At 37.5% G+C, this 12455-nt stretch overlaps 1 protein-coding gene across 3 annotated transcripts in view; it reads left to right on the forward strand.

Moving 5' to 3' along the window:
- The window catches only part of TUSC3 (tumor suppressor candidate 3), a 209636-nt gene that overhangs the window by 92379 nt on the left and 104802 nt on the right, over positions 1 to 12455 (forward strand). For all 3 annotated transcript variants that reach the window (XM_025394121.1, XM_025394122.1, XM_025394123.1), the window contains exons 3-4: positions 2342 to 2459; positions 11774 to 11914. In XM_025394121.1, coding sequence (XP_025249906.1) covers positions 2342 to 2459; positions 11774 to 11914 — 259 coding nt within the window. The remainder of the gene's footprint in view (positions 1 to 2341; positions 2460 to 11773; positions 11915 to 12455) is intronic.

Here is a 12455-nt window from a genome sequence, read left to right on the forward strand (position 1 = left end):
TAATATTCTGAATAAATTCTTCTATTTGCCGGTATCTAGTGTTGCTAATGATCAATCCATTCCCAATCTCATTGCTTGCCCTTGTCGAGGAAATTTTTTTCTCTGAAAACTTTTAGGATCTTCTTTTTTATCCATGCGTTTTGGTATATCCCGGTGTCTCTCCAGGTTGTTCTTTTCTCATTTCTCTTGTTCAGAACTGGGAAATGATTTTAATTTGAAGATTTAATCTCCTTTAATTGTATTGTTTACAGAAATACCATTTTCTCTGTTTCATCTCTCTTCTATTTCTGTGACACCGGTTTGAAAAAGGACTTATTGGATTATATCTCTAGGTCTTTCTCCTTCCCTCATATGTCGTTTTTGTTTTTGTTCTGTGAATTTTATTCGACTCTGTCGTCTAATATTGGTGTTTTATTTGAACAGTCATATTTGAAATCTGCATAAGTGCTCTCTCTTTTACTATCTTTGTTCCTTTTTTATATGATATATATATATATATATTTATTATTTTTATTTTTTCTTCTGTGAATACTGCTGAATAAAGCAGTCTGCATGTTTCACTGGGTATGTCGACAATACAAAGGCCTGACAGATTCTAGGGGTTGTGTGTGCAGTGACAAGCCTTAAAGAATAAGATGACTCCCACTGAACAAAGCATCATCTTGTTATCACTTACCATAAAAACAGTACTTTCCTTAAACCTAGTGTTTCTCTGTAACACAGTGTTTCCCTGTAACAGTCACCTGTATGTACAGGAGTCCATGAAGAACTCTGTGTGTTACCCTTTGAGACTTGGGGGATAGGGAACTGATGCAAATGAAAATGAACTAATAAAGTCCCTTGTCTCTGACCCAGGAGTCTCATGTCTTCTGCAAGCATCCATGAAATAGTAACAGGCTAGCTTGTTAGCTTGCATTATATATGTGGTAAAATCTCAGACCCTGCACAGTTCTTGACAAATATCTTTTTTGACAGAATTTTTCTAAGTATGTTAGTTACAGTTCCACTTTCTTTATAATGTTTTCTGATTGTTCTTTTAGAGTCCATTTGTTTTGAGAAGTTTTTAAGAAATCGCATAAGGTTTTCCGATTGTTCTTTTAGAGTCTGTTTGTTTTGAGAAGTTTTTAAGAAATCGCATAAGGTTTTCCTCAAATACATGATTTTTTGGGGGGGCAGTGGGTGAAGGCTAACATTGGGTCTGGTTGGGGAGGGTGCAGAAGTTTGGTCTACTACTGAGTATGAAGAAGTTTAATTAAAACATCTGTTTCTAGCTTCTTGTTTTTTTTTTAAATCTCCAGACTCTGCTGCTTCTGAATCTAATGTTTTTCTAGCTTCTTATTGCACTGTAATCTCCTTTGAGAGTTTAACTTCCTCTCAAAACTTTTCGCCAGCTTTCTGTTTTTCAGATGTTTGTGGAAATCTTTCTGCTGCTGACTCTGCCCCAAGTCCTTTTGTTATTGTTAGATGGTACCTTTTTATTTACTTTCATTTTGAGGAGGGGAAGGAGATAAACTCCAGAGAATAGTCAACCATACTGAAGAAGCAATTTTATTTTTTAAAAATGTTTTAGCACTAACTTGTTGCTTTTTATTTCTATTACCATATTTACATCTTCCTATAAATGCCACTTTTCTGTTTCTGTTCTCTTCCTACATCTAAATATAAAGTTTTATCATCTGGAAAATTAGGAAAATATCTAATAAAAATGTGTTCAAAATAGAAGCAAGTATCATCTTAGAGAAGGAATGTTTGTGGCAGCTGGTTTAGCTACAAAGAGAAATCTTTGCTTCCTGTTGGTTTGAATGTAAATGCATTTTTAGATAAATGGAATGAATAAGGTGGAGTATAGCTATTTTCAATTTTAAAACTACTTATGAATTTTGTTTTTCTGTTAAACCAAGTTGCAAATATTCTTAAAAATTGATCTTTGCATTTTACTAAACATTATTGGTAGATACATGTGTATAGGGAATGCTGCAAAATGTTTTTATTCCCTAGAGTAAGAGTTGGCAAAATTTTTATTTCAAGGGCTAGGCTTTGTGGTACATGTAGTTGCTATGTTGTTGTTACAACTTTGCCCTTATAGTACATAAGCAATATGTAAATGAATAAATGTGGCTATGTTGCAATAAAACTGTATGTATGAACATCAGAATTTGAATTTTATGTAATTTTCATGTCAGAATACGTTTTAAAAAAAAATACATTTTAAAAACTATGCTTTGATTGCAGTCTATACAAAAACTGGCCAGTGCTTGTCCTCGGCTTGTCTGTTTTAATAACTGCTTTGTAGATGCTTCAGTACTGATGTGTTTCTACTATGACCCATTGTTCTTATCAGGCAAGCTAATGAAGAATATCAAATACTGGCAAACTCCTGGCGCTATTCATCTGCGTTTTGTAACAAGCTCTTCTTCAGTATGGTGGACTATGATGAGGGGACAGACGTTTTTCAGCAGGTAAAAGAGTTATATCTTATTCATATATTTAACATAGGTGTTTGTGGTCGATACATTTTTGTTTGGCACATAAAAATAAAATTCATTCATCGCCTGAACTCAGGAGGCGGAGGTTGCAGTGAGCCGAGATTGTGCCACTGCATTCCTGTGGGGGATAGAGCAAGACTTTTTCACACACACACACACACACACACACAAAATACAATTCATTCAATACGTTAATAAATACAATAAGTATTTATAATAAATTTTGTGATGTGATTAACATAATTATGGCTAAACTGATTTTCATAATTGTACAGGTCTTTGCCATTATGATAAATTCATTTTAACTTTTTCATCATACAGGAAATGTGTTTTTTCAGCATGCAGTGGCAGTTTACATGCATTAGTCTTATTTTGGCATTTAATTATAGGTGGTAGTATATTATAGATAGTATTTTGCACAGATTTGTGACATTTTATATAAAATTCATTGCAAATTTTACTTAACTGTTATTTTTTCCAATGGGGCAGAATTTTACATATAGAGGGTTAGATATTTATTTACAAGTATTTTCTCTCTGTTATGGATTGAATTGTATACCCCCAAATTCATAAGTTGAAGCCATAGCTTCTGGCGTGACTGTATTTGAAGATAGGGCCTTGAAGGAAGTAATTAAGGTTAAATGAAATCATAAAGGTGGAACCCTAGTCCAAAGGGACTGGTGTCCATATGAGATGAGGAATCAGGAGCAGGAGTGCATGTGCACAGAGAAAAGGGCCATGTTAGAACACAGTGAGAAGATGGCCACAGGCCAGGAGGAGGAGCCTCACCCAAAACCAACTCTGCTGGCACTTTCCTCTTGGACTTTGAGTCTTCAGAACTGTGAAAAATAAATTTCTCTTAAGTCACCTACTCTGGAATTTTCTGTTATAGCAGCCCAAGCAAACTAATCAGCGTATTGACCCAGTCTTCTCGCTAGAGCAAGGTGTTGGACTTGAGACCGGAATTCTCATTATCATCAGTGTTGTCATGCTTGTAACATCATCATTGTTGACATCGAGAGCTTATGTCCAGGCACCGTTCTAAGGGCCTCTTACGTATTCATCTAGCTTCACAGTGAGAGAAGTGTTGTTACTGGCTCCATTTCATAGGTGAGGAAATAAGGAGTGAAGAGACTGTTGCTTGTCCAAGGTCACCAAGTTAGTGTAATGTGTAACTAGAATTTGAACTCAACTGTCTGGCTTCCAGAGCCCTAGTCCTTAATCATGCTATTACCCTGCAGCTTATTATTTATTTTTAACATGTTTTTACTGTGCGATCAATCCATTTAAAATCCAAAACTTACTGCCATCCCGGGGTTAATCTTTTCGGGTATCTTGGCCTATTTAATTTTTCTCACATGTGATACTCTTTGGCATAATGCTTACCAGGTCATGGAAAAGCATGCAGTTCTGTGAAGAATCTCTCTTACTAATTGTAAATCACCATTAGTGAACATTTATACTTACTTGCATCCAGATCATTTGTTCTTGCCAGTTTCTAGTTAAATAAAATAAATTCTCTCTTTTTGCCTTCAGCACTTCTTCTGTTAGTATTCTTCACTTATTTCCTCCAAATTTATTTTGCCTTTTTAGGTTGTTTCTTTATATTCATCCCTTCAGCAAATAGTTTTGCTCCTATAGTGCCTATTCTATAGGAGCAATAAATTTGGCAAGAAAAACATACATAGTTCTCCTCTATGAGCAGCTTACAGATTAGGAAGCTAATAATAATAATAGTATCATAATAAAACATATAAATATGTAATTTCAAATAACCTTATAAAGAATAATTACAATACTATAAGAACCAAATATTATTTCATGTAAATGATAGATCTCTATAGAACCTCAGGATAATTGGCCTTAGAGCTCATCAGATAGAAGTGCTATTCAGTATATACTTGAATCCTCTCTGTCATATTGGCAAACAGTCTTCTAGGTCCAACAAGACTGCTAGAGCACGGTCTTGAAGCCCATGACTAGACCTGTGGACTAAATGAAGACAGTGAGTTGCGTTAGTTTAGTTTCGTTGTATCTTTGTTGTGCTATTTTTGTTGATACTATGTTATCTTTGTTTTGTTGTGATACCTAATATACTAAGTACATACTTAGCATATTAAACATCTTATTTACTTTTACAAATATGCTTTCTCCTACTTTTATTAAAACAATGCCTTTATTGGTATGTCTTTTGAAAAATCTTTAACAGAAACACTCATTTTTCGCTTTTTAAAAGTACTTTTATTTCTTAACTACTGTAAGAAACCAAACTGCCAAAACACCATGTATCTGATTCTTGGTGTCATTGTTGAGGAAGCAGTATGGTGTGGGTGGGGACTACAGCAGATTGGAAAGGGGATGTGCTTGACCTCAGTGGGAGAGGTGCAGCCCAGCATCAGCTTTGTAGAAGAAATGTAGGTCACATGTATGTAGGCCACATGTAGCTAGATCTCTTTCAAGAAAAGACCTAAATAATAATTTTTATATGAAATTTCTCTCTTTAAAATGTTGGCAGTTAATTCATATTTTTTTTAAAAAAAACTTTATGGGATATTGTTATCTTTGTGTTGAGTATTGAATGTAGGCTGCTGATATATAATAATATAAATAAATGGTTATATATAATCATTAAATTCTTTTGTTTGCTTTAGACATAATTATTCTAAAGTTTGGCCTATAAGAGTTGAAGTCAGTTGTTTTTAATTGTAACATTTCCTCAGGTTAATTTTGATTCAGCAGGAATCCTGCTATAGAACTGCCTTGTCTTTCCCAAAATCTAGCCCTTGGGTTAGCAACAAGAGTTCTCATTTTAAAATGCAGAAATGAGTAAAAGTTATAGCAGTTAATGAGTTTTATGAGGAATTTTAATCTACAACAATAGAGAAGTATATGTTTTGCTTCAGTTGAGAAGCACTAAAATATTTTTAATGCTTTTTTTTTTCCAACTGACTATTAAATCATATTTTGCTGAAGTACTGTCTCTGAATTGATGTTTTAAAGCACTGTCAGCAGTAATGTGGTGTCTGAAGATAATATTAATAACAAGTGCAGAAACTTGGTAATTTCTAGCTCTTTGGGGACTTACTGGGAAAGTAGCTTCAATTATATGTGATTCCCATAGGAATGGCTGAGGCTAGGTGTCTGATGACAGGCCAGTGGGTTAATGAACATGGTGTGTTGGAAGGAACGCTCAGCTAGGAAATAGGTCTATGTTGTGCTCTGCTGTGGGTAGCCTTGGGGAATTGGGTATTTTAATTAAGAAAAAGGACTGAATTGTATGAATTTTTAAGAACCTCTGAAGTTTTACCACATAAGGCCTTAGTATGGATTTTCTGATAGTTTTCATGTGGGGAGTGAGGAAGATGGGGACTTTCAGCTTTATAATTTTGTATTTACATGGTTTCTGTAGATGTCTCTTGTGTATCCATGAGAGAAACAAACATGAACAAAGTATGGAATGGGAGAAGCACAGGGAAGAAAGAAGGAACTGGTAACTGTGTGCTTTGTTCAGTTTAATGAACGTCCATTACATGGAAGCCCACTGCTGGGAGAATGGAGTAAGACAGACTGCTGATGTACAGGGCCATGTAACACTTATTATATACATTAGAGACATACTATTTTTATTTACTTATTTATTTTTGAGACGGAGTCTTGCTCTGTCACCCATGCTGGAGTACAGTGGCGCGATCTCGGCTTACTGCAAGCTCTGCCTCCCGGGTTCATGCCATTCTGCTGCCTCAGCCTCCTGAGTAGCTGGGACTACAGGTGCCCGACACCATGCCCGGCTAATTTTTTGTGTATTTAATAGAGACGGGGTTTCACTGTGTTAGCCAGGATAGTCTCGATCTCCAGACCTTATTTTTTTCCAACTGACTATTAAATCATATTTTTATATGATATAATTTATATATAATTTATGTATGATACAATTTATATATAATCTATATATGATATAATTTTTATATATAATTTATATATAATAGGCTCCTCAGCCTCCCAAAGTGCTGGAATTACAGGCGTGAGCCACCGCACCCGGCCCCTATATACATTAGAGACATATTTTTATATATGTTATATATGCATGTTATATGTTATAATCTGTATGATGTTTATACTGTATTGCAGGAGCTTGTGTTTTCAAATCAGTCTTCTAATGAACTTATTAAAAAAGGTTTATGAAAAAAATATTGTTAAAGCCTGGCAAACATGGTGAGAGCCCCGTCTTTACTAAAAATACAAAAATTATCCAGGTGTGGTGGTGCATGTCTGTAATCCCAGCTATTGGGGAGGTTGAGGCAGGAGAGTGGCTTGAACCTAGGAGGTGGAGGTTGCAGTGAGCCGAGATCGTGCCATTGCACTCCAGGCTGGGTGACACAGCAAGACTCCATCTCAAAAAAAAGTTTTCATTAAATGGAGGTAGAGTTCAGAAGGTATTATGATATCCTGGTAATGAAGTGTCTAGAGTCAGAAAACCTGAGTTCATTTTCCAGCTTTACTTCTTCATTGCTGTATGACCTTTGGTAAAGCACTTTATTTTTATATGCCTCTACTCATCTGTAAGAGAGGGAAAATAATATTACCTTTCTCATAAGACTATTGGGAAGATGAAAATAAGACGTTAGCGTTAGAGTAGGTAGCTACGCAGACATGAGCAGGGCAGCAGAGGGTCCCTCACCCCAGGATGTCAGGTGACTATCATTTGATGATCAGGTGATTGTTTAACTGTCTTGCTAAAATAATAATTGGTTGCAGCTGGCTGCTAGGAAAGGCATCTCTCAGTAGATAGAAAACACCTGAAGATGGTGATCAGCCGCTTCTTGATGAGATCTTAGGACTTAAGCAGGCTCAAGCATGCGCACTAAGAGACAAAATGGTGGCGTTTAACTGTTATACGACCTGCCTCTGGGAGCACTCGACTAGTAAGGGAAAAATGCCTCAAACGAGCATGCGCACAACTTCAGTAAACACACTGCATACGGCCCCTCCCAAGTGCTGGCAAGCCACTGTGCAGGCACATAGCCCACCCAAAAGGAAAAGTCAAGGGAGAAGAGACAAACCCTGGGGTTATGTCAGTGTATGAAACCCCAAGTCAAAGGCCAAACAGTGCACTTTGATGTCTTGAAGTTGCCCACCTGACCTTCTTCCAAGTGCGCTTCTTTCTATTTCTGCACCAAAACTTTTAAGTAAACATTCACTCTTGCTCTAAAACTTGCCTCAGCCTCTCACTCTGCTTTATAACCCTCGGATTCCTTTGAGGAGGCAAGAATTAAGTTGCTGCAGACCCCTACGGATTCACCACTGCTAACACTAATATATGTAGCTATTTAGCTCTGTGCCTGATGCATAAATATATGCTAAATAGTTCTTATTACTATTACATAACATTAGCAATAATACTGGTGTGTAGCGTTCCCACTTCCTAAAACCACCTTATTTTTGCATAAGTTGGTTAAATCTAAGTTCTATAGAAATAATTAAAAGTTGTGGTAAAGGAATGAAGAGAAAGGAAAGAAGCGATGAAAAGATGACCTGGGAATCCCTTTGGAAGGGCTAACTGCTTAAGCATTGTCTTAGTTCTTTTTGTTCTGCTACAACAGAATACCTTAGACTGGCTAATTTATTCAACAGGAGTTTGTGGGGAGGGCAGAGGCAGAATATGATGGTTTGAATGTTTTGCATTCAAACAATGAGTAAACAACATTCAAACCATCATATTCTGCCCCTAGCCCCACCAAACTCATGTGTTTCTCACACTCAAAATACATTGATTTTGTCCCAATACTGTCAAAAGTCTTAACTCATTCTAGCAGCAACTCAAAATTCCAAAGTCCCAAGTCTTAACAAAATCGGATACAGATGAGACTCAGGACATGATTCATCCTGAGGCAAATTCCCCTCCAGCTGTGTATCTGAAATCAAACAAATTATCTACTTCTAAAATAAAATGGTAGAGCAGGAATCGAATAGACATTCCCTTCCTAAAGGGAGAAATAGGCAAGAAAAAAAAAAGGGGTAACTGGCTCCAAATAAGCCCAAAACCCGATTGGGAAAACGCTATTAAATCTTAAAGCTGGAGATTAATTTTTTTTCATTCCACCTGCCATCATCTGGGCACACTGGGGCAAAGGTTGAGCCCTCAAGGCCTTGGGAAGCCCGACCCCTATAGCTTTGCCAGGCCCAAGCCCACACAGCAGTTCTCCCAGGCTGGTGTTGCATGCTCTTGGCTCTATAGTTTGGGGTTTCAGCAGAGGCCCTGCAGCCGTAGATCCACTAAGGGGGATTTTTTACAATGGTTCTGCCTCTGCAACAGGTCTCTACCAGGGCTCTTGGGCTCTCCGCAAAGTCCTTTGAAATCTAGGTGAAGGAAGACATACCTCCTCAGCTCTTACATTCTGGGCACCTGCAGAGCTAGCCCTTTATGGATGCTGCCAAGGCTCATGGCTTGCACCCTCCAGAGTAGTGGGTTGAGCAACACTTGGGCCTACTTGATCCATGGTGAGGGCAGCTGAGGAGAACTACACTAGAATGCAGGGAGTGGACACCCCAAGTGGCTCTGAACAGTGAGCTTTGAGGCCCTGTAGATACCCTAGGTCTTCCCCTGAAGAGCTCTGAAATGCCTTCAGGGTCTTTGTCCCATTGTCTTGATGAGTAATACCTGGCTTCCTTTCCATTTCTGCTAATCTCCTTATAAATAGTACTAGGCCACATTCTTGATACTCTCTCCTGAACATGTTTTTTATTGTTTACATACCCAGACTGGGAGTTTTCCAAATCTTTATGTTTTGCTTCCCTTTTAATTATAAAGTATGTCTTTAAATCATTTTTGTCTTCTTGTATTTTATATGCATTTGAAATAAGTCATACTGCATCCAGAATGTTTTGCTGCTTAGATATCTCTTCTGCCAAATATCGTCCTTCATTGTTGTTAAGTTCTGCATTCCATAAAGTCCTAGGACACAGACACACTTCAGCTCAGTTCTTTGCAGTTTGTAACAAGTATGGTCTTTTTTTCCAGATTTCAATACCTGTTTCTCATTTCCACCTGAGACCTCATCAGAATGTCTTTTACTGTCCATATTTCCTACCAGCATTCTGATCGTAACCACTTAAATCTCTGAGATGATGTAGACTTTCTCTGCAGCTTCCCTCTTCTTCTGAGCCCACTCCAGAATCACCCTTAGTGCTCCATTTATAGCAACCTAGGCTTTTTCTAGTATGCTTCTCCAGATTCTTTCAGTCTCTACCCATTATCCGGTTCCAAAACCATTTTCACCTATTCAGGTATTTGTTGTAGCAGCATCCAGTGCCTCTGAGACCAGCGTTTGTCCTAGTCCATTTTGGACTATTATAACGGAATACCTGAGACTGGATAATTGTAATGAACAGAAATTTATTTCCCATAGTGCTAGAGGCTGAAAGTCCAATATTTAACTACCAGCATCTTGCAAGGCACTTCTTGCTGCATCATCACATGGCAGGAGGTGAAAGTGTGAGACAGAGTCAAGAGGACGCTCAACTTGCACTTTTACAGTAGCACTAATCCCACCCATGAGAGTGGAGCCCTCATAGCTTAATCACCTCTTAAAGTTCCCACATCTTAATATTGCTACAATGGCAATTAGACTTCAACATGAGTTTTGGCAGGGACAAACATTCAAACCATAGCAGACATGGACCAACTATTAATCTTTAGCAGTAGTGTTTGAAGAGTACTAATGTAGATAACATGGAGGTAAGTAATGGAAATTTGATTGCATTTGCAGTAGTAAAAATGAGAAATTTTTGATATAGAGCCATTTATTTTGGGTATTCAGCTTGTTTGTGCTAAGTTGTGTGAAGCTCTATAAAATGATTTGGAGCTGTCTTGTAAACACGACTGCTGTAGCCACAGTTCATTTATAGGGCAAGACCTGTTTTGATCTTGACTATATCCTTGGTTATTAAACTTCGTTGTTATGGGGAGCTAAGCTTTTACTGTTGTATCGTTTGCTTGATGTCAACTGTGATCTAATATATATATATTGATTTTTGTTTTTCATTATTAGAAAATACTGAACTATGTTGCAAGTCAAGGGCTGAAAAATCTCTTGGCCTTTCATTTTAAAACCTTTTTTTGGTGGCCGGGCGCGGTGGCTCAAGCCTGTAATCCCAGCACTTTGGGAGGCCGAGACAGGCAAATCACGAGGTCAGGAGATCGAGACCATCCTGGCTAACACAGTGAAACCCCATCTCTACTAAAAAAAATACAAAAAACTAGCCGGGCGAGGTGGCGGACGCCTGTAGTCCCAGCTACTCGGGAGGCTGAGGCAGGAGAATGGCGTGAACCCGGGAGGCGGAGCTTGCAGTGAGCTGAGATCCGGCCACTGCACTCCAGCCTGGGCGACAGAGCCAGACTCCGTCTCAAAAAAAAAAAAAAAAAAAAAAAATTAAATAAATAAAACCTTTTTTTGGTAATTCCTGGGCAACAGAAATTTTATTCGTATATATATATTTGTAGTTTATTCCTTACTGCAAATTAACCTGATACATGTTTTTAGATATTATATTGTTAAATAAGCACCATTTATATTAGGGTAGTGTTCTGTTTAGTATACTTTTCGAATAGAAATTACTTGTAGAAAATATTTCTGAAATATAACCAATTTAAGACAGTTGAGTTAATAGACAAGTTGAGCGGAAGAAGAGTGTTATTGAGGATTTCTTCTTAATTCTCTGGTAAATTTAACTTGTTTAGAGCAGAAATGTTGGTTTCTCTTTCATAGTCATCATCATTACACAAAAAATAAAGTCTTTTACATTTGTAATAGGGAATTCAATCTACTTGTAGTTTGTTGGAAATTAATTCCATAATATGCTTATTTTTTAAAAACGAATTCCAGTACTTTTTAAAAATAACTGCTTAGGAAGTGAAATAATTCATGTAATACCAAATTGCTATATTTCTACTTTGCACTTTCAGACACTTTTTTTACCCTAATTATAGAATTCAAGAAAGGAAAAAGAATGAAATGACTTATAAAATATAGAGAATATAATGCATGGTATGAATGATATATGTTAAATGTGAGGATTCAGATAACTTAGTCAAATTTACAAGTTCTTTTTCATCCAGTAGTGAATTAAGATAAATAAAAACAGAAATTTACCTCTGGAAAACCACTTGGATTTTCATAATAAATGCTGTTTTCCCCAAATTTCTACAGAAAAAGCATAAAATGTTGGATTAATGATCTATAATGTGGGGATGATACTATATTTAGTATTTTTTTCCTCATGTTTTACAGCTCAACATGAACTCTGCTCCTACATTCATGCATTTTCCTCCAAAAGGCAGACCCAAGAGAGCTGATACTTTTGACCTCCAAAGAATTGGATTTGCAGCTGAACAACTAGCAAAGTGGATTGCTGACAGAACGGATGTTCATGTATGTTTTTATTCCCCGCAGTTTTAATAATCGGCTGGTTGGTTGGTTTGTTTGGAACATTTTAATAAGGCTACACTAATATTTTTGAATTTCTCTATCGTTATTTCTCCTTGCGTAGAGAAAACTCTGTTCAGTCACTGCAAATGATAAGTTGAACTTGGACTGTTAGGTGTATTCAGATGGTTTTTAAAATAATGGTTCATTGATCTTTTAAAAGCCATTAAAAAGTATGGCCGGGCGCGGTGGCTCAAGCCTGTAATCCCAGCACTTTGGGAGGCCGAGACGGGTGGATCACGAGGTCAGGAGATCGAGACCATCCTGGCCGACATGGTGAAACCCCGTCTCTACTAAAAAATACAGAAAACTAGCCGGGCGAGGTGGCGGGCGCCTGTAGTCCCAGCTACTCGGGAGGCTGAGGCAGGAGAATGGCGTGAACCCGGGAGGCGGAGCTTGCAGTGAGCTGAGATCCGGCCACTGCACTCCAGCCTGGGCGGCAGAGCGAGACTCCGTCTCAAAAAAAAAAAAAAAAAAAAAAAAAAAA

Source organism: Theropithecus gelada, chromosome 8 (genome assembly GCF_003255815.1).
Source record: "Theropithecus gelada isolate Dixy chromosome 8, Tgel_1.0, whole genome shotgun sequence".
In the NCBI taxonomy this organism is placed as follows: domain Eukaryota; kingdom Metazoa; phylum Chordata; class Mammalia; order Primates; family Cercopithecidae; genus Theropithecus; species Theropithecus gelada.